Genomic DNA, 22950 nt, shown 5'->3' with positions numbered 1-22950 from the left:
GTGACAATATCGCCAAAAAAATCGCCAGAGTGGCACGGATCGAGGTTCTAGGGTAAAAAAAATGAACAAGTTACAAATTAATTTTTTTATACCGGAAACTAGACCGAATTTGTCAGACTTCATTTTTTTATCCTAAAACCTCGATCCGTGCCACTCTGGCGTTTTTTTGGCAATATTGTCACACATATTGGAAGACTCTGTAATTTTTTCAGCCAAAAAAAGGGTCCTTTTTGAATAAAAAAAATAATTTCTTCCTTTTTTGGTAAAAAATCAGCGTTACCGGAACGTCAAAATTTTTTTCAAAAATTCCTCTCGAAAGCTAACAAGAAACTACAACTTTTATGTAGAGTCATTTTTTTTTCAATTACTTCAAGTTTCCGAGATATATTCATTTGAAAAAAAAAACGGCAATTTCTCAAATAATGAATTAAAAAATCTGAAAAAATTCACACAGAGTACCTTTTAGTAGTACTTTGATATGCCCAATTATGGGGCAGATCTGAGATGGTCGAAAAAAAAGTAGCCGAGTTGACGGAGAATCCCTCACCTGTTGAATAAAGGTTGTCAAACTTTTTTTAAAGAAGTGCGCTCTTACGCGAGCACACACATGATTGGGCGAAATATGTGCGAACTAATGTCACGGATAGAAGCGTGAGAGTAGCCGAGAGATGTGTGATCTCCCGTCTACTCGTTAGTCTTATGAAGAACGTTGTTCAGAGCAATCAAAGAATAAACGAATATTACATTACTATATTTTCCACTGATAAATACGTGTGCATTTTTATTATTCCCGAATATTGAATCCTCCCACAGCACTGAGCAAATTTAACAGTACCTAGGTGAGGAAATCATTTTATGCAATAATTAATTCTTTACCTTTAAAATTGGCATTTGGATCTCTGATTGCTTGAGCTTCAACAGTAAAATCACACACGGACGACCATGGGCACATCGACTTGGTGCCTTCGTATGTATCCAGGATTGAAGAAGTTTGGTGCATTGGTCGATGTCCAGCTTTTCTCCGAACTTTATTGCTCCTGAAAACATTTTTAGATTATTCCGAACCGACTTATGGGGCTACACAGAAAGGTAAAGATATTCAACATAAACCAACACGGATTAAGATATTACATTCGATGATCTCTATAGACAAAGTAGTCCGGCTACAAATAAACTAATGTGAAAAAACTGAAAAATCATGATTTTAGTCATTAGAAGGCGTCTACATTGAAAAGCTATGAATGAACGATTATGGAGAATATTAAACCATGCGGAATTTTTCGCATAATTAGCCGGATCTCAGGGACCGGTAAAAAAAATTTGAAATGACGTATATCTATTAGGTATGATTTTCATAATTAGAACACTGATCGCCCCGAAAATATCTGATTATTATATATCTAACTTTCAAAATGGTCAGCAAGAAGGTAACATGATATGGATTTGAATAAACTATAAATAGAATAAGTTACGGTACCGTGACAAGCTTCCGTTGCAATGGCTTGGTGAATAATCATTGGTAGATTAGCATTTGGCATATATTTGCAGTCCAAATTATCCAATATCTCGAACAGAAGCTTTCGAACTGTATGCTCCAATTCAGTACGACTATGATTCAACATTATTCTGTCAAAGCATTTTGGTATACTTGTTACAACTAAACGATCCCTGTTTTCTAAATTCAGCCCAATGCCAAATGCTTCTATTTTTTTTAGATGTGGTGTAATTTGATCCGAAAAATGGCTTGGCAGGTCATCAATAATCATTGGTATGGTCAGTTTGGTGGATGTAAACAATCTCTGGTTTTCGACGGTGTAACCTGAAAGTCATATCATTTTACGAAAAAGTTGAAAAAGTGCGGACAACATTCCAATCATGAGTTGAACAATACTAAATGTATGAATTGAAATGGTTATGTGTTGAGTCGGACAATCTAACTTGTTATTAAGTAGACCCTAAAATAAGTTGTGAGTTCTCTATCCATCTATATTATATATACGAGTATCTAGTCTATGTTCTTCACAATATATCTGTACGCTCGGAAGACTGGTCACGTGCCTTAAATAATAAAACACATTTTAATACTCTTTCCTTGACACCGGACCTCTACATTATGTACGTATTAAAGTGAAACTTCCTTGCTGAGGGGGCAATACTTTTCTGGCGTTATGAAAATTAAGACCGCGTAAGGGGAATGACTAGGTGCGAGTTGGGGTGACCGGGAGAGGAGTAGAGTGCCTCCGCAGTGACGCCATTCCGATGCATGCGTGAGCGATCGAACGGGAAGGGGAAAGGCAGGGGAGGGGTAGAAATGACGCAGCAGTGATGCTACTGAATTTTCGTAACGCTGCCCATGTTTGTGTATTCCTCAGTTTTCGTAACGGCTAATCATTGGTGCTACCACATTTTTCATTTCAGATCATACCCGCATTCTCACTATTACCAATTATTATTTCTTCTCGAATAAAAAAATACTAATAATGCATCTCTATTTACAATCAATCAGCAATAAGTTTCACTTCTGTCGTGCGTGGACTCCATGCATACAATTTTTTATTATTATCATGTCTATTATTATTATTATTATCATTATCATTTTTTGTGCGATGTCAAAGATCTGTGAACGTATTGTGCTTGATCAGATCATTAAATATCTAAATGACTACGATGTGCTGGATCAACGTCAGACTGGGTTTCGGCCCGAAATGGGTACGCAAACTGCTGTTTTAAAGTTTCTTGATGATATTAGGTTTGGTATTGATGAGCAGTTGGTCACTATAGCAGTGTATTTGGACTTAACGAAAGCATTTGATTCTGTTGATCACTTGCTGTTGCTGACTAAACTTTGTAATCTTGGATTCTCGATTCAAGTTATTCACTGGGTATATTGGTATTTGACTGCAAGAAGACATGCTGTGAGAGATGGTGCAGAGCTGTTTACATGGAGTAATTGCCTTGCAGGAGTGAGTCAGGGAAGTGTTCTTGGCCCGCTATTATTCTCACTGTTTATCAATGATCTTCTTACGTGTCTACGATATCGCAGTTATCTCTTTTTTGCATATGATGGTGTTATCTATTTAACATGTAAAATTACTGACTTAGATAATGCAATTGGAAGGATGAATGAAGATCTTGCTGCGGTGGCGGAGTGATGTCGATTAAATGAGCTAAAGATTAATGCCACCAAGACAACGGCTACGATATTAGGCAGTCCGTTCAATGTTAACTTGGTCAAGCTGGATCAGATACCGAGTATTGTTTTGGGTAATGAAAATATTGAGTACGTTGTTAGTTTCAAATACCTCGGGGTTTTAATTGACCAGAGACTATCGTGGGTTGATCAGGTTGGTAAGACTTGTAAATCAGTGTCGAAAGTGCTATATCGTCTTCGTCAGTCGGTTAATGACTTGAACGTTACGTTAAAGCGTCAATTAGTAACTAGCTTGGTGCTCCCTATTTTGGATTACTGGGCGGTGGCTCTTATCAACGTAAATCAAAGTCTTGAGAAGAAGTTGAAGGTTACTCTGAATAACTGTGTGCATTTTGTGTTGCGAAAGCCGCTTGGAGAACACGTCAATGGACCGCGGCTTGATCTTGGGTGGCTTTCGCCATTTAACCGTCGGCTTTACTTGATGGGTTGCATTTATTATGGGATGCTGGTCTTGACCCTTAGTGGCATAGTGGCATTCCAGAATGCCACCTGTTTTAAACACGTTTTTACGATTTTAGAGTAGTTTTATTCGATTTAACCGGGTATTTTTTTTGTAATTTTGTGATCTTGATATGTTAAAGGATCAAAGTTTATGTTCAAATTGTTTTTATGTTCCGTTAATTTTTTTATATAAATTAACAAATTCTGAAAAATAGCACTTTTTTTAGAAAAAATGTATTGTTGAGTTTTAAGAGTATCCTTACGATTTTTGGTAGGCGGGGGTTTTTAGGGTCGCTGATTACGAATCCGTTGTCAGATTTTGCAAAATTCAAATTGGCGGACACAATATGGCGGCTGTACACTTTAAATGACCGATTCTACGACAGCAAAACGATTTTGATTAATTTAAAAGTATGGGAAGAGGGTTTTCGGGGTCGGTGATTACAATTCCACATGCCTTGTCACTTCTTGAACATTTATCATAATACACTTAGGAAACGTTTATAAACCAAGTCGTTCATTTAGGAGACACGGGTGGGGGGTGCTACGAAGCTATTTAGGGACCACATGAGGGCGAGGCGGGTACTAAGCGGCGGCCACGTAGCTTTCATAGCCCTCCAGGCTCTTGCAAATAAAGCAATACGATTGGTCATATTCAATTTGAAATTTCGAATAACATGCCGAAATGCAATGTTGATCGACTGATAACGCATGAACAGCGAACTAGATATTTTATACCTTCCCCCGCTCCTGCCTGACGTTTGCTGTAGTGTTTTGTTCTCTGAATTGTTAGGTCAAGCAATAGAGAATTTTTTGTATTACTATATTCCGGGACAATATACACTCTTTGAAAATTCGTTTCTTCGACTAAAATAAAAAATCCGTTTGAATGTAGGGTGTTTGGAAGAAACGAAGCAGGTAGGTGGGCTCACTTTATTCAATCATTTCTATGATTTCATACATTAGAAATAATAATTAAATTTTTTACTATCGGCAGGAAATAAAGCTAATATAATTGCATCTCTGCCATTCACTGATATGTTCTCCTATCCAATTCATCACACGGACAGAGATCATCGCCACTTTAGTTGGTTGGCGAAAAAAGTTGTAGGATTTAGGGTTTATTTCAATTTCGAATCGCTTGAAACGTATCTTCTAAGTAACTTTCTCGCTATCTCGTAATTTCAGGACGTAAGATTAAATTTTACGACTTTTGAAAATGAAAGACATCAAACCAATCTTTCAAGAAATTGGAATATCTTGCTATCTGTAACAAAATTGTGAATCTCTTTTTTCTCGAATTTAGTTCAACCAAATTTACTAATAGTTTATAGTCAATGTATTTGTTCCGATTAATAAATTATTGTTAATAATACTAGAAATGTTCCAATAATTATTAGAGTTTATTTTACAACTTTACGACAATGTCCGATTCAATAAGCGAAGGGACCCAATACTAAAATTGAATATTCTGTGATATTTGATTTATTAACCCTTAAATGATACAAGTCTTAAATCAGATGCAAGATGTGTCCCTTGTTCCTTTAAAACAGATGAATATCTAATTTTCAACACAGTCATGAAAACATATTCTCAAATCATCTCCTAGTTGCTGTTATTTAGGAACAATAAACTCAATCCAATCCGATACAATATCTACTTCATAGTACTCCGAATATCACCTTGTAACATGGATTTTCAAAAAGAATCCCTATGTCGCAGGAACCATTATAAAATTCTTGATTTTCACCGCGTGCCACTGGATAACTTCTGTATTCCAGGTTCAATTTCCAACATCCAGATGAGATTTTTTCTGTTTCAGACAGTGCTAACGTAAAGTGCAGAAATAATTGTAATAAATAGGTTCGCAAACTTGATGAGTTTTTGTTTAGGAACAGGTTAATTTTGTGTATAACAGAAACTGTATTTGTTCAAGTATACGTCGCTTCCAATTGTTTGTACTGATACACACAGGCAACAAACTCGTTACACCAACTTACATCTAGTTACTCAAAAGAGGTGCTGAGCGCACCTATGTCTCTCTTATCTCTCACTCATCCACACAAGCCAAACCTATTGCCTTAAGAGCGTCGATTAAATATCTTCTGATATCGACCACGGTATTGCTCAACGATACTATTCTTCTTAGACAATTCAAGCTAATTGAAAATAAATAATAACATAGCGTCTATCCGCTTCTTTACGCGCGAGAGATTCACAAATCTTGTCACATTTTGTGTACGTTGACTTCCAGCTTCACAAATCAAAATATCGTTGCGGGAAGATTTCGCCGACCAATGAGCCCGAATTATTCGGCGCATCCGCAGTTGATTTCTAAATTTCAAGAGATTGTCCTGGTATACGCGCTTCTAAACGTCTGCCGTTCTACCCCCACTACTCAACCGCTTTCGCGTGCTAGTCCGTTTTCAGTCACGTTTGCAAGTATTTTTTACCTATTTCGCAGCATTTCAACGCAAAATTCGAATATACGTTTTGATGTATTATACTTCTACTTTCAAACTCTGTTAGGAAATTCAAAATCCGACCGTTAATTATGTATCCAGACACACTGCAAGATGGGGCATTCAAAAATTGAAATCGCAATTGCGCAACAACTATTCATGTGACAGCGCCTGACTTGTGCACAAGTAAAGAACATGCCAATCACTACTTTCATCTGAAGGGATTGCGCTACAAGCTACAAACATGACAGAGCAGTAATTTTTAAAAAAACAAAAATTTCGTATGTATTTTTTTTTTTCACACAAAATACAATTGGAAATTGCCTTTCGTGTGATGGCACAGCCGGAATTCTGCTAATATTTTTGTTACACAATCACTTATTTACTGCTCTATTGCTTGGCCTGTGCCTGACAAGCACTAGTACGTCGCGGCTGGCAGTATCGACTACAATCTGCAACACGTTTTAAACGTGCAACATTGTGTCGAAAATCATTCAATTTTAGTTCAGGTTTGGTATTGAAAATTGGTATTTTATTTTTATAATGTATAATAGTACGTGTAAGTGAAGAAACTCACGTCTCCTGTGGGTATAGGGCTAGTTCTGATTGCTGTTTGTGAATAATAAATCTCTTTTCCACAACAGATTCAGAATACAAAACCTCGTTAGAAGGTTAGAACCATTGAAAATGAATTTCACTGACACATTTCGAAATTTTGTATACATCTCTCAGTTTCAGTTCAAATGATCCTAAAAAATAAATGAATAATAAGTGAATAAAAATTCAACCCACATTGAATCAAGGTTGAAAAGTACGGTGATAAGCCAGACGTGACGTTTGGGGCGACGATGATGTGAGGGACGGGTTTCGCGGTAACGCGGGAAGCATTCGACGATAAGACGCCGCGCCGTACGAATAGCAGTGTCTGGTAGTCATGGTTTCTCTTTCTCTTTTCCTGGTCAAATAACATGAATTGAAAAATACATCTACGAACATGAACATTATGAAACGAGCTTCGACGACGACAGACAGAACAAAAGTTGCATGAACGTGAAGAACCAAAGGTGGCCGGAGACTTGAGGAAGTGGAATAGACTCGCAATAGCACGCAATCGAATGGGAAGAAAACCAAGACATTTTTATATGAATATTTTGTGTGTAGGGAGTGTATTTTAAATCTTGCAAATGAATGGATGGATGAATGAATAATTTTTTAATGATTTCTATTTACCATTTTATTTATACATCTTTGATTTATTTATGCATTATTTTAATCTTGAGAGTGAATGGATGGATGAATGAGTGTTTTTTTTTTTTAATAATTTATTTTTACATCTTATTTCTTTTCTTCACCATTATACATCTCTAATTCATTTATTTATTTGGTACGAGAACGGATGTGTCTTGTAGTTGAACGTGTTCATGATTTGTATTGAGATTGACTATTTGCTATTGAGAATACAAAAGTCGATAGTTCATCCAATGTAGCTGTAAATTGTAATAATAAAAAAACAAATCGTTACAACTTTCAGACTTTTATGTATTGCTTATATCTAAAAAAAAAAGCGTAAAATGGTGTTGTATATCAATCTTTAATTTTGTGTTTTAATTCGAAAATCCGCCGTGATTGTTTGCAATGTAGGTTCGAAACTTTAAGCGGAAATCGATAAATTACGCCGCGGAAATTTTTATCTGAGAGTGGGTTGGTTTGAGTTAAAAATGTTTGAAGTTATTAACTGATAATTATTCAAACATTTATGACAATTGAGCAGTAAGAAACGGTGAATACAAAAAAAGAAAAAATCCAACGCTTTGACGTATAGCTTTAAGGAATACAGCGTGATTTGGTTTTTCTCGCACACGTCTGCATTTATCATAATTGATAATGAAATAGAAGTTGTTGATTCATATGTTTCAAATGATTTGATTTATGAGAATAAAATAACACTTGGAGATTTATTGGAGTATGGAAATGTATTGAAACGTAATGATAGATTGATTTCAAATTGTGGTGGATGAAATGTATCAGAGAACTGAAGTTAGGTAGGCAGTTCAAAGCGTGTACAAAAGCAGAGTGCAAAAGAATCCTTGCAGAAAATTGTATGTTCCAGGCTCAACTAGGCCCAACCTATTCAGTGCAAGACTTTTATCGTTGTATGAGGGTCAACTTGAGTGTTTATCTTTATTTTAAACAACGTCGATAATATACGCTTCAACGAAAGCCGAATTTACCAATACCTTTGAGCAAATCTTCATAACGAATCCTTTCATGAATCGCATGCTGATCAATCAATAGCAAGGCGATGTCATCTTGGTTCAGGGCAACTGCAACTATGAAATTATCGTTGATTTGCTTCACAACCTGTAGATTTTAGGGAAATATGAATATTTCATTTTCACCACGCAAATTTGTGGATCAAAACCACTATCATTATTTCTTACCTCTATTACGTTGAACAACTCTTTTTTAAACTTAAATTCGCAAACATTGGATCCAGGTAAGCATGGCCTCACTTCTATATCTTGGCATCGGGGTAACGAACGGACATCATTGTTCACCGTAAGTCGTCCTGTGTGAGTTAAGAAATAGTATGTTCAACGCAGCGGAAGTAAAAGGTAAATGAATTTATAAAACAGTCCTATGCAAAGGAGGCTTCACAAATATATTTCCTGAAGTGTTACACAAATGTGATGTAGTGCTGTAAGATCATGTTATAAATATTGTTACAAGCAATATGATACTTTGTATAATGTATGCATGTATGTGTGTGAGTGTGTCATAGCGGTGTAAGAATGAGCTGATGAATTAGGTCAGTCATGATGTGAGTGTTGTCAGAGTAGTTACTCTGCTTCCACAACAACTCTGTTTATAGTTTAATATTTCTGTGGCACCTTGAATACATCCAAGTCAGTTCTAGTTCTGTGCATTCATTTTCTACTCCTCCACCCTTGGTCGTCACTGCATTAGTTGCAACAGGTTATGGGCCTTTACCAAGGAAAACAATAATTGAGTAGTGCATGAGCAAAGTTAGTGGAACTCTTATTTCTTGCTCAGAGACGCGTGTGATGGCCAGCGACCGTTGAAAGACAATGTGGCATCCCGATCACATAATTCGTTATTCCAGTCGATTGAGAAACTGACTGGACAGGATAATTATCATGATTGGGCTATGTCCATGGAGGCATATTTGCACCTTGAAGCTTTATCGGTTAATTTAACCTTCTGTACACTTCTTAGTTTTTTAACTATTAATAACAAGCAAGCTGATGTGTCAAAATTGTGGAGATTAGATTTAGGCGTATCAAGGCACATGTGTACTGTGAAATCGAAATTTATTAATTTGCGTCACTCCGAAATTGAACAAATTTCCATGGCAGGCTCAAACCAAGTAATTTGTATTGCCAATAAAGTATTTGGCGAAGGTGATGTCATGATTAATTGTAAAACACCAAATGGAATTTGTAAGGTAATGTTAAAAAATGTCTCGTGTGTACCGAAACTTGTCCTAAACTTAATATCAATAGCTTGCCTAGTAAACAAAGGTTCTATTGTGCTGATTCCTAAGATTCCGTCTTCTTGTATCGGAAACAGATCGTCGACTATATGGAATATATGAAGGTTGTCACCGATTCGAATGCTAGTTGTTCCTACTACTTTTATTGGCTCATGTATAGCACTGGTAACGTGGATCTGACCTTCGAGTAATTTACACGGAACATGCGGATGTATTGCTCCGAGTTTAATTATGTTTACATCAGCACCGGTGTCAACTATAAATGTGCTGGGTTGTCGTGTGAGTTCACCGGTGGTTATTCGAACCTTTGGTGTTTGTGTGACAGATGTTATGAGGATACGCGGTGGTGTTTTTGTGTTGGTTCTATGCCTGTTATTGGGAATAACGCCGGTTTCGCGAGAGATAAGGTAGTTGTTTTTGAAACAGATAGTCGCCTTTTCCGAACGTAAAAAGTCTGCACTTAGTATACCGTCTTCGATGATAGGGAAGGAGTTATCGACAAGATGGAATTCGTGGCGTGTATTAGCTAACTCGATGTAGAGACTTCCTATTGTTCTGATGGATTCTTCCGTTATCCCTGAAATCTGCCTAATGTCCGTCTTTGTGACGTGGACTCTTGGGTCGATTTTATCGATTTTTAACAAATTAATATTAGCGCCAGTATCTATTATTAGTGTCACGTACCCATTCAAAGACTGCGGGCATTGTGTTCGAATCTGTGGAGGGCCAGATTCTATTTGTACGAAGCTGACGTTTGGTTTGGACGCTGCTCCGGTTTGAGGGAGGTCGATGCGTCCGCGCGGCCGTCCCTGAACTCGTTTAAATGGCTCGCGTTGCCTGAATATTCGCGATGTTGCTTTGCTTCGTATGAAACTTCCGGGTGCACGCCTGCATCGCAATTCTCGTTCGAGTAGTCTTGTGTTACGTAATTAACCCTGAAGTTCGATCGTGAAGGATTTGGTGTGTTATACTGTTGCGAGCGTTGACTGTCATTTCGCATGCGGTCTAAAGGTTGGTTTGTCGGGTCTCTTGCTCGATATTGGGTATTGGGATTGTTCTGTTGTTGACGATTAGTGTTATTTTGGAAAACTCTTGAATTTTGTTGGAATTTTGGATTCTGGGGATATTGGGACCGATTTGAGCGGCACTTATCGTTTGAGTGGCCTTTGCGACCACACTGCGTGCAAGTTGTGTTGTTGCGCTGCCTCGTTCTGCACTCTTCTATACTATGACCTGCCTTCTTGCAGTATCTACACACCACTAATACGGAAGGTTGTTCAGGACAATATTTATCGATGTGATCGGTTAATTTACATATACTACATTTTATATGGTTTCGTATTCCGTAGTTAGTATCACGGTATGAGGCTAGTTTAAGTCTATCTGATAATAGTTTTTCAGTCTTGGTGGTGGCCGTGTCTATAGCCATTTGTAGGGTTTGTGGATTCTCATGAGCTACTCTTATTTCTAATTCGTCTAGTAACCCTTTGATAAATATTAATCTTGCGGTTTCTTTGATATTTTTCTTTAGCACTTGAGCATCACTGATAGATTCTGAGGCATCTATTGATTCGCATGCTTGTCTTAAAAGATGTTTTATTCTAGCACCGTAATCTAGAACGCTCTCGTTTCGCCTCTGTGCCGATTGTGCGAAGTCTAGCTGGATATCTGGGAGGTGTTGTTTAGACGCGTAGGCCTGTTTTAGGCAGTCTAGCAAATCTCGAAGAGAATCCGGATTATCTGACTCTATATATTTACTCGCGTCGCCTTCGATTTTCGTGCGAACGAGTGTGGAGAATAAATTCAGTTCTCTGGCTAAGACAGCTTGTTTTGCGCATTCTACTTTAGTTATGAATTCGGATACCGCATATTAGTGCCATTGAACGTGGGAATCAGAGCTAATGCATCTTTAAGAGGCAGGTGCGGAAAAGTGCTTTCGGTAGCCATGTTGTCAATTTTAATCTAGGATTTGTCGACTTACAAGGTGAAGATAAAGAGGAGGAACGGAATAAAATGTTGCATTCTTCCGTGAGGATGTTGGTCCAGCGATTTCGTGTCTGTAGCCGGTGATGACGTCGGTGTGCGTTGTGTCGTACTAGAAGTCGTGAAGAATGAAGATGTCGTCGTAGTAGCAGCAGGAGATAATCTTTCAGCAATATCGATTTGGAGATACGGATTTGTCTGTGACGTTCGTGTGAATCAGAGATCGTTGATTGCGTTAACGTAGAATATGGCTTTCAGAGTGTCTTCAACACTATCATACAGTGGTATTACTTTTGTATTAACATCACTGAGCTTGCACACTTTGGAACCGGTCTATCAGACGGCACTTCATGCGTAGCACACACGTAAAATTGTATCACTGGATTTCCGGAAAGCGAAGGCCACCGCTGCCACCAACGTTACGTCCGTGAGTAGAGTTACTCCTGAGCGGTAAGAGTAAACTGGTTGGCTTCGCTTTTAAGTTCCAGGACAACCGGAAATCAGGATGAGGATCGAATAACGTAGGATTTGTTTTGAGATATTACTCATATATTTATTTTGAGGAAGCTCAGATGGCGGTAAAAACGAAGTGTAGGAAGCTATGTAAAAGTCTAGATGTGACGTTGTTGAGAGTTAGAATAGGAGTGTCCCTCGAGACGTGAAACGTACGGGTGCAGAAAAGGTGTGACAATGCTAGCAGTAGGGAATGGAATTTGATGAGTAAGCGTGATAGTGAATAGCGTGAGACTACGTAGAGATAAGAGGACAGGACAGAGACCATGAGATTAATGTAAGAACTGTGGGAGAGTTAGCGAGTAGGAAAAATAGAGAGAAGTGGTATGCTGGACGTAACAGGAATATTAAAGAGAAGAAATTCATACTCAGCAGAGATATTGTTTTTGATGAAAAATCCAGCCTAATAAACTCAAAATCAGTTGTTATGCTACCCATTCACGATGAAGAGGTAATTCATGATCAACAAAACTCTGATGACAGCGATGAATTTCAAGATGCAAGCACTGAAGAACCTATACCACAAGATGTACAAGATTCTCATCAAACGGGAGAAAAGAATTCAGATATTTGACCCAGCCCAACAACATCTATAAGACCGGTATCAAGCGAAAATAAAACTCTAAACCTTTAACTGCGAAGATCTGGAAGGGAAAGAAGTACTCCTATATGGCACAGAGATTATAACACTGCTTTCAACACAAGAACAGAATGAAATGAAATTCCTAAGACCTATAAACAGGCAATTAATAGTGAAACAGCTGATCTTTGGATACAGGCGATGGAAAAGGAGTATAACTCCATACTCTCACATGACACCTGGATGATAACAGATTTACCAGCTGGAGCGAATCTAATCAACACAAGATGGGTCTTTACTGAAAAGAATACTATGAAAGGAGAGACAATATACAAAGCCAGACTAGTTGCTCAAGGCTTCAAACAAAAAGAAGGCATAGATAATAGGGTGCTTTTTTTTGGACTATTTTTTTTTTCGGTCCCATCGTGAAATTTTGTTGGAAATACAACAAAAAAAATTCCCTGAAAGATTGAGCCCTTAATATTAATATTAAGTGCTCGCCCAAGGCATGTAAAGATTTCCCGCTTAAAATACACGTAAACTTTAATTTTTTTCTTTGAAACATCTACAGTTCAGAGGCATTCTATGGTGTAGTCTAGGACGTCAGTAGGTTTTCTTCGGAATGAAATGCTCTACAAAAGTGCTCATTGCGGTGAAGTTGCAACTCACACCGGCGAAGTCGTACGGGCCACCCAAACCCAATTTTTTCATGAAATTCTTGTCTTTTTGCCCGTATCTCGTAAATGACAAGAGCTACAAAAAAAAAAAATATTCAACAAATTTGTAGGAAATTTAATTTCCTACAAAAAAGTTCCAGAAAACCAAATTGCTAACATCGATATTTATTGAGATATTCGGCTTTTAAGGTGAGGAAGTATGGAATTTTCATGAATAATTGAGTTAAATTGTCGAATTATTGATTGTCGAGTATTTTTTTTTTTTTGTAGCTCTTGTCATTTACGAGATAGGGGTAAAAAAACAAGAATTTCATGAAAAAATTGGGTTTGGGTGGCCCGTACGACTTCGCCGGTGTGAGTTACGACTTCACCGCAATGAGCACTTTTGTAGAGCATTTCATTCCGAAGAAAACCTACTGACGTCCTAGACTACACCATAGAATGCCTCTGAACTGTAGATGTTTCAAAGAGAAAAATTAAAGTTTACGTGTATTTTAAGCGGGAAATCTTTACATGCCTTGGGCGAGCACTTAATATTAATATTAAGGGCTCAATCTTTCAGGGAATTTTTTTTGTTGTATTTCCAAAAAATTTCACGATGGGACCGAAAAAAAAAATAGTCCAAAAAAAAGCACCCTAATAGATAATGAAGAAATATTTTCACCAGTTGTACGATATTCATCTCTGAAGATGCTGTTTGCAAATGCAGCAAGATATGATTTAGAGATTAAACATTTAGACGTAACAATAGCGTTTCTTAATGATGAAATTGATAGAGACATTTATGTAACCCAGCCGTTAGGATTTGTAGCACCGGGAAATGAATCTAAAGTTTGCAAGTTAAAAAAGGCCATCTATGGTCTTAAACAGGCTAATAGGGTATGGAATAACAAACCAGACCTCATTTTTAGGTCAATGAAACTAACGAAATCCATGAATGACTTATGTATATATTATTCAAACACTGAAAACGGTATCAATTTTATGGTAAGTATTTTTGTAGATGATATGGTTGTTTTCTACAAAGATGAAAGACTCTTCAAGGGACTCTATGATAGTTTAACACAACATTTCAAAGTAAAGAATCTTGGAAACGTAAAAAAACTGCTAGGCATCAACATAACCATACATAGAAAAAATAAAATTATAAAATTAGACCAAATTGATTACATAGAAGATATGTTAAAACAATATGGTTTAGACGATTGCGTTGGAAAAGTAAACCAATAGATCCAGGAGTGATTCTAAGACCTAATATAGGGCAGAAAACGCCAGAAGAAATATTAAGACTTCGAATGATACCTTATCAGAATGCTATTGGATCACTGATGTACTTATTTCAAGCTACCCGGCCTGATATTGCCTATGCAATAAGCCTGTTGAGTAGATTCAATACCTGCTATGGTGAAGAACATTGGCAGGCAGTAAAAAACCTAATGAAATATATCAAAGGTACATCAGATATAAGTGTAACATTCAACGCTGAAAGCAATTCTGAAATATTTGGCTATTGTGATGCCAGCTATGCATCAGATAAATTTGATTATAAGTCAATTACAGGGTACATTTACCTAATGCAAGGGAGTGCTGTTAGCTGGCGAGCCAAAAAACAATCTACTATTGCAAAATCATCTACAGAAGCTGAACTACAATCATTATCAGATGCTGTTGATGCACTTTGGCTAAGGAAAATTGTTACAAGATTCAAGTCCTACATTGATTTTCTGTGATAATAAGAGCACCATTGAATTTGGAAAGAATGCTAAGTTTAGTCATGCCCTAAAACCTGTAAATATAAAATACTATTCTATAAAAGAAAAAATCGATAGAAAGTTGATTGAACAAAAATTTGTTGAAACGAATGAAATGGTAGCAGATATGTTAACCAACGCCGTAGGTCCGACTAAAGTAGAGTACTTTTTAACAAACATTGGTATGTACAAAGATCAGGATCTTACACAGAGCTATACATGTAATATGAATGATAAGACTTTACTGTAAAAATAAATTGTCTAATATCTCTATATCAAACTTGTACAGTTGGCTGGAAGTGTAAATCAAGTCGCAACTCAGTCTTTTTTGAGATTTATTTTCGGTTGACTGTATAATAACTATTATGTTTTGAACATTAGTTGAAAATGTACAATTGATTTCAAGAACTTGAAATGATGCTAGAATATATTATAATAAGTTACCAATGCATACATTAAGGGAGTGTGTTACAAGCAATATGATACTTGGTATAATATGTGCATTAGGGTGGGCCAAAAAAATCAAATATTTTTTCCTTCACTTTGTACTCCGAAAACTTGGTTGGTAGAGACCTCAAAAACATTCTCTCCAAGTATGAGCTCTTAATTTTAATAGGAAGGTCCTCCGCCTCGCAGTTTTCTATTTTTTTCTTATGGTGAGGAAGAAAAATACATATCTCGGTATCTGCTATTTATAAAAAAAAAAATGTATATCATATTTTCGTAGGAAATTGAATTCTCTACAAAAAAGGTCTCCTACAATTTTTTTGTATACCTCACGGTTCAGAAGATATTCGCCGTCAAACTTGAATGCACACTATTTTTAACAGTGGCGTTAATTTCAATTTATCGTTTGAAGTTATGAAATCTTCATCTTTTAATAAGCGTGAAATTTTTTTTTATATTTTATAAAATTTTTCAGCATTTTTTCAGATTTTAGAAAGTGGAGTTTTTTTTTGGAGTTTTTAAATCAAACTCAGATCCGCTGGATCAAAAAATTCTGAAAAAATTACCGAATGAGTTTTTTGTCATGTACTTTCATACAAAAAATAATTTCAAAAATCTAAGACCTCACCGTAGAATCTTGATCGTTTTGGTATGCAATGCTCCATATGTATACCCAGGAAAATCTCTGTAAATTATACAGTCAATGCGCATGCGAGAGTTTTATCGGCTGCTCGGTCAGGCTGGCCACTCCGAGTTTCAGCTGTCAAACTGTGTTTCTGACGGCGATGTAGTTCATACGAATTTTTGAAGTTAGAATCTCAAACAGTCGAGGTAGTGACTCGGAGAGCATTTGCTATTGAGTCGGAAAGTTAATTCTTCAAAGAAGGGTCGAAACTTGATGCTAATGCTCTTTGAAAATTGGCTTTATTCGACTGAAATGAGAAATCTGTTTAAATGTTGGGTGTTTGGAAGAAATGCAGCGGGTAGGTGGGAATACTTTATTTGATCACTTTTATTATTTCGTACATTAGAAATAACTAGAGAAGAGTACAATTTCGAAATTTTCAGGTGAGTTGAAAAATTAACGACGGATCCAGGAATCGAACCAGGTATCTAGAGATGCTTTACCGGAGACTCACTCCACTAGACCACCTAGCCGCCCTAACTACAGTGTCATTAATTTCTCTCATTACCTGTATTTCGAAAATTGTTTTGTTTAAATTAAAAATTGTTTAAATTTTCTCGCTATAAATATGATATACGTAGTTCATATCGTCAAAAATGAACGGCCCGCCGTTCAAAAATGGCTAAGGGAATGTAATTCACATTAATAGCCACATACAGCACATGTGTGCACATATCAACAAGCTTCACACACAAGTCAAAAATGTGTCTCTTCGCGACGAATTTCAAATTTAAATTAAAAATAACAATGAAATTTTGGTCTATCAACAGGTGATATGGCCAAAATAGTTACATCTCTAATATTCACTGTTATCTGCCTATTCAATTTATCACTCGTACAAAGATCGTCGCCACTTTCAAGCAACCAAGTAAGTTTCTCACTCTTTTGTGATTTCAGGCGGTAATATTGAATTTTATCACTTGAAAATGAGACATTAAACCAAGCGGTCAAGAAATTTAAATATCTATCTATCTGTAATAGAACTGTGAATCGTTTTTTTTCGAAAATAGTTCAACAAAATTTACCAATAGTCGATAGTCAATGTATTTTTTCCGATCAATTAAATTATTGCTACTACTACTAAAAATTTTTCAATGATTATCAGAGTTCATTTCGCAAATTTTCAATGATGTTCGATTAAGGGATCGTCTCAATGCGACCCTCCGAAAAATCACTGATTTTCGCGAATTTTTTTTTTAATGTTCAAATAAACTAATCGGTCCGGTTTTTTTTTTTATAAATAAATACGTTTATGAAGAATACAAAATGATTTTTTTTAAGTTTATTTATTGAGTGCATCATTGTTGTATAAATTGTTGTAATTTCACGTGAAAAAAAAAAGGTGCTGCACGGTTTCCACGATGACGGCCGTAATTTTGATCTGAGAAAAAAATTTCAAAAAGATTATTGATCTGTAGGAAAGTGGCTATCGCGCTATGGGGGGGTTTTTTTTTCTTCAAATTTGACAAAATGGCGGCGGTTTGAACAAAAAGTGTCGAATGTGGCCCTTTTTTTCGACAGTTTTTCGTAAAAAAAAATAGGAAGTTTTCAAAAAAAAAAAAAAAAGCTTCTATAGCGCAATAAAGAATGGCGTTTAAAATGTTCTCCCGAAATGGGAACTAGATATCTTTAAAACTCTTTCTTTGAGAGTGGAAACTGTTTTGAAAAACACCATTCTGAGAAAAACGCGTTTAAAGATTGAAGTTGGAAAAGTTTATATAAATCGTTTACTTACGATCAATCGGCGATGCCAGGTCTTGATTTTTTTCTTGGGGGTTTCTCTCGTACGTTTATCCGTGGTGGATGTCAAAAACGAACTGAAATGCTTGGACAGTTTATTCTGCAAGGTTATAGAACCTAAGCACCTTAGTACACGCGCAGGTAGAAAAACCGTTCCCTTTCTACAAGAAACGCTGTAGCGACCGTAATAATTTGAATTTCGATTTAAAAATTTGAGAGAATGTTTAGAACAGTGTATACTATACGATAATGCAAAACAAAAAAACAACAATTTTTTGAAAATTTCACACTGAGACGATCCCTTAAATAAATGAAGAGAACCCAATACTCAAATTGAAAATTCAAGTAATATCAGATTTATTAAAATGATTTCTGTATTTCATGTTGGTGCGGTTCGAAACAAAGAAACTTTAATCAGCAGCGTAGAACTCAGGAACGTAGATCACATCCTGTGACACAAGTTGAAAATCAACTTTCTCAAAATGCGCCTTAACGTCACAATTAGCTTCAAGGACAATCATGTTTTAGAGTAATGTCAGAACATTATTACGAGGATATTGACTTATCGGATTCAAGATTGTGTCCCTTGTTCCATCAAAATAAATAGATATCTAATTTTTAACGAAGTTCATGAAGATTTTTTTCCAAATAATGTAATCCGATACAATATCTTGTTCATAGTCCTCCGAACATCACCTTGTAACAAGGATATTTGGAAAGAGTCCCTTTGTTGCAGGAACCATTATAAAATTCTTGGTTTTCAATTCGTGCTACTGAATAACTTCTGCGTTTTGGGTTCCATTTCCAATCTCAAAATGAGATTTTTTTTGCTCCAGACAATGCTAACATGAAATGCAGAAGTAATTCCGGTAAATGGAGATTCACAAGCTTTCAGTCTTCAGCTTTCAGTCCGTAAAAAGTGTAAAATTGAATTTGGTTTTACGCTATCGATAAAGTGCAGGATAACTCTCTGATCCAGATTCATAATAAAAAAGTTAGCAAGTGAGTAATCCTATAGAAGACAAAGTGATTATTTGCAAGGCAATGTGTATTAGTAAGTGAATGCATTCTTTACACTTTACTGGGGTTCCACGAGACCGAAGCACGTGTGATAACTGCAACTAGATAGCAGTTAGTAGTACACGATGTCCTGCAAATAATCACTTGGTCTACAATAGGGTTTACTTGCATGCTAAATTTTTTTCATTATGAATCTGGATCACAGAGTTATCCTGCAACTTATCGAAAGTTTAGAACCAGATTCAATTTTACCCTCCTCAAGGGATCCTATGCTGAGACTGAAAATTTGTGAACCTATTTATTGCAATTATTCCTGCACTTCATGTTAGCACTGTCTGAAACAGAAAACATCTCATCCGGATGTTGGAAATGGAACCTGGAATACAGAAGTTATCCATCGGCGCAAGGTAAAAATCAAGAATTTTGTAATAGGACTTGTGGCACGGGGATTCTTTTTGAATATTCATATTTTGAGGTGATGTTCGGAGCACTAAGAAATAGATATTGTATTGGATTGGATTAAGTCTGTTGTTCCTAAATAACAGCAACTAAGAGATTATTCAAGAACGTTTTTCCATGACTTTGTTGAAAATTAGATATTCATTCGTTTTATAGGAACAAGGAGATCTAGAATCCGATTAGTCAATATCCAATTAGTCATTCCTAAAACTTGTATCATTCAAGGGTTATAAATTAAATATTACTGAGTATTCAATTTTAGTATTGGATCCCCTGCACTTGCTCACTTATTGACTTAATTTTAAATTATTGGAAAATTTTTAATATTGGTAACAATAAATTATTGACAGGAACAAATACATTGACTATAAATTATCGGTAAATTTTGTTGAACTAAATTCGAGAAAAAAAGAGATTCACGGTTTTGTTACAAATAGTAAAATATTCCAATTTCTTAAAAGGTCGGTTGGATGTCTTTCATTTTCAAAGGCCCTAAAATTTTTCATGTTACCTCTTGAAATTGGGAGAGAGCAAGAAAGTTGCTTAGATGATACATTTCACGCGATTTGAAATTGAAAGAAACCCTAAAATCTACAACTTTGTTCGTCAACCAACAAAAGTGTCGATGATCTCTGTACGTGTGGTGAATTGAATATCAGAAGCAGATCCCTACTGAAAATTGGGGCATGAGATCTGATGTAAGATGTCATGTGAGAAATTACGTGAGAGAATATGAGATCTGATATCACATCTGATATCACCTCATATGAGTTTCCGCACGTGTTTACATCAGATCTTAGTAACGAATTTCGAACTGAGCCATTATATAAGATAGTTACGAGTTCTCATGTCAGATATTTTCTATGATTTTTGTCAGGTCTCAATTGTAATTTCATTTGAGATCCTAGATCGTATTTTATTCGAGATCTCGTCCTAGATCTCTTGGTCACAAATTTTACTTGAAATTTCAATAAAACTAGTAGGTAAGTCAGAAAATGTCCCTAGGAACCCACCACTACATATGGGCTCTGACCGTTTTCTGACAGTTGCGATTGGTATTGCGTCGGCTGCTCAATTAGGCGGTAACTGTCAGCCAATAAAATTTGAATGACTTGACGCACGCGCATAAGGTGCGCACTTTCCTCATGGACACACAGTATATTTATATGTAAGGACAGACATCAAAACTTTGTCATTTCTTCGTATCGCAAGCATCAGTTATGGAGGCCGCAGAACGCGAGCCTCCTGACAAAATATTTTATAAATGCCACAAAAAAAGCCAACAAGAGTGCAGTGCATATGTATGTGTAGTGTGTGGAATAGCACTCCACCGGAGTTGCTTCGAAAGAAAAAAAGGAACCTGGCTTACAGGTTCACTCATTCTATGCAGTGAACACTTCGAAAACGACATAACCTCAAAAACAACTGAAGAGGATATAGATAAACTGACCATTGAAACAGCAAGGACACTTCTATCATCTATCTCACGCAAAACATGGGATTATGAACACTTAAAAACACAAAACAAACTACTCCAAGAATTTAATGATGTTCTGAAATATAAAAACAAATTCCTTGAAGAAAAAATGGAATACTAGAAGAAAAAACTAAACATACAGACATACCGTCGTACTCCAGTATTGTTAGCAACCAACACTCAACCAAAACAAATATAGCAAAAGTTCCAACCTTAATAATTAAACCCAATACACATCAAAACATAGACGAGACTATCCAAGACATAAACAAAAGTATTAAATGCCTAAAGGTAGGCGTAAACAAACCAACTAAGCTGAAACATGGAATTATTAGAATGAGGTTTAGAAAGAAAGACGAAAACACTGAAGTTGCTGAAAAAATTAAAGAGATATTCCGAAATAAATATACATGCGAACAAGAGGAACTTTGGAAACCAGTTATTAAAGTTGTCGATATGTTTGCAAAATACAGCAACGAAGAGCTTACAAACACAATCACACAACAAAACGAATTGAAAGAACTAGAAGAAAGACACTGAGATAACATACCAGAAACACATCGAAAAGAAAAACACATACACTGCTTACATACGAGTTAGCCCGAAAGTTTATGCGCCGATCATGAAAAAAAAGAAATTATATATTGGGATGCAAATCTGCCGAGTTTACAACCAATTGAACACAGGAAGGTGCTGGAAATGCCATGGGTATGGGCACACGGGTAACAAATGTGAACAAGTACATTGCAAACATTGCGCTGACGACCACTTGTCTGAAAAATGCGAAAATAAAAACCAGAAAAAATGCATGAACTGCATAAAATCGAATGAAAAATACAAAACGACAAGAGACACGCGACATCTTCCCTCAGAAGAAGATAAATGTGAATCTTTCAAGGACAGAAAACGGTACATAATATCGAGGACTGATTTCCCCGTGGGGAAAATCATCGAATAATGAAACAACCACAATGGATTGTCACAACGTAGAAGAAACTCTGAAAGCAACAACTGTTGAATATAAAAAAATACTAAAAAAAGGCGCTGAAGGACTCATAATTATTCATATGAACATGTGCAGTTTAAACTAGCACTACGAAGAACTACTAATCATGATAAACGAAATGGATGAGCTTCCAGATGTCATAATTTGCACGCAAACATGGCAAGTAAATGAAAATCTTTACAAAATCCCAGGATACCAGTTGTCATATAATCATGGATAATCCAACAAAAATGATGGAATAATAACATACGTAAAAAATGAATTATATAATGAACACTCAATTGAAACCATGAGCCAGGCAATAATAAACATAAACAAAATATATAAACATAATATACAATATGAGATCTATGCTGTGTACAAATCACCTTCTTTAAACACTAACGATTTTAACGAGCACCTGGAAAACTTTTTGCATGCCAGAACTGCAAACAATTAATCAGAACAAATCTTGATTAGAGATCTCAATATTGACCTAAAGGATAACTCTCAAACTACAACTGAATATCTAAATACACTTGCAGCCTATGGGTTCTTTCCTACCATTGAAATTCCAACCAGAATAACGAGTACATCTGCAACCTGCATCGACCATTGCTTTATAAAGCCCCACAAGGCTATTGAAAAGCTAACCCCAATTGTCATTGAAACATCAATTACCGACCATTATCAGATTGTTATTAAAATTGTACAATCAAATAAAAAAAGAAGTGAAGATCTGCCAAAAAAACGAAAGAAAATGAACTTAAAAAAATTTCGAAATATTGTATCCGATAAAGACCTCTCTGAACTGTATGCCAGCTATGAACCTGATCACTGCGCCGAAATACTTACGGAAATTATAAAAAACGCGACCGAAAGGAGCCAATATGACACAAAATTAAGTAACAGAAACAAACAGCCTTGGATTACCTCAGCCATAATACGATCCATAAAAAAACGAGACAAACTTCACAAAAAAGCAAAACTCTCGGCTAATCTAGC

General features: G+C 36.2%; 1 protein-coding gene across 1 annotated transcript in view; it reads right to left on the bottom strand.

Annotated features, from left to right (window-relative positions):
- LOC124176478 (DNA mismatch repair protein MutL-like) overlaps positions 1-22950 on the bottom strand; it is a 73109-nt gene that overhangs the window by 45137 nt on the left and 5022 nt on the right. Inside the window, exons 3-6 of the mRNA XM_046557871.1 lie at positions 8556-8683; positions 8352-8475; positions 1478-1819; positions 877-1037 (exon numbers count right to left, since the gene is read on the bottom strand). Coding sequence (XP_046413827.1) covers positions 877-1037; positions 1478-1819; positions 8352-8475; positions 8556-8683 — 755 coding nt within the window. The remainder of the gene's footprint in view (positions 1-876; positions 1038-1477; positions 1820-8351; positions 8476-8555; positions 8684-22950) is intronic.

The sequence above is a fragment of the Neodiprion fabricii genome, chromosome 1 (assembly GCF_021155785.1).
Source record: "Neodiprion fabricii isolate iyNeoFabr1 chromosome 1, iyNeoFabr1.1, whole genome shotgun sequence".
NCBI classification, from domain to species: domain Eukaryota; kingdom Metazoa; phylum Arthropoda; class Insecta; order Hymenoptera; family Diprionidae; genus Neodiprion; species Neodiprion fabricii.
The sequence above is the reverse complement of the archived record's forward strand: the minus strand, read 5'-3'. Positions and strand labels throughout refer to the sequence as shown.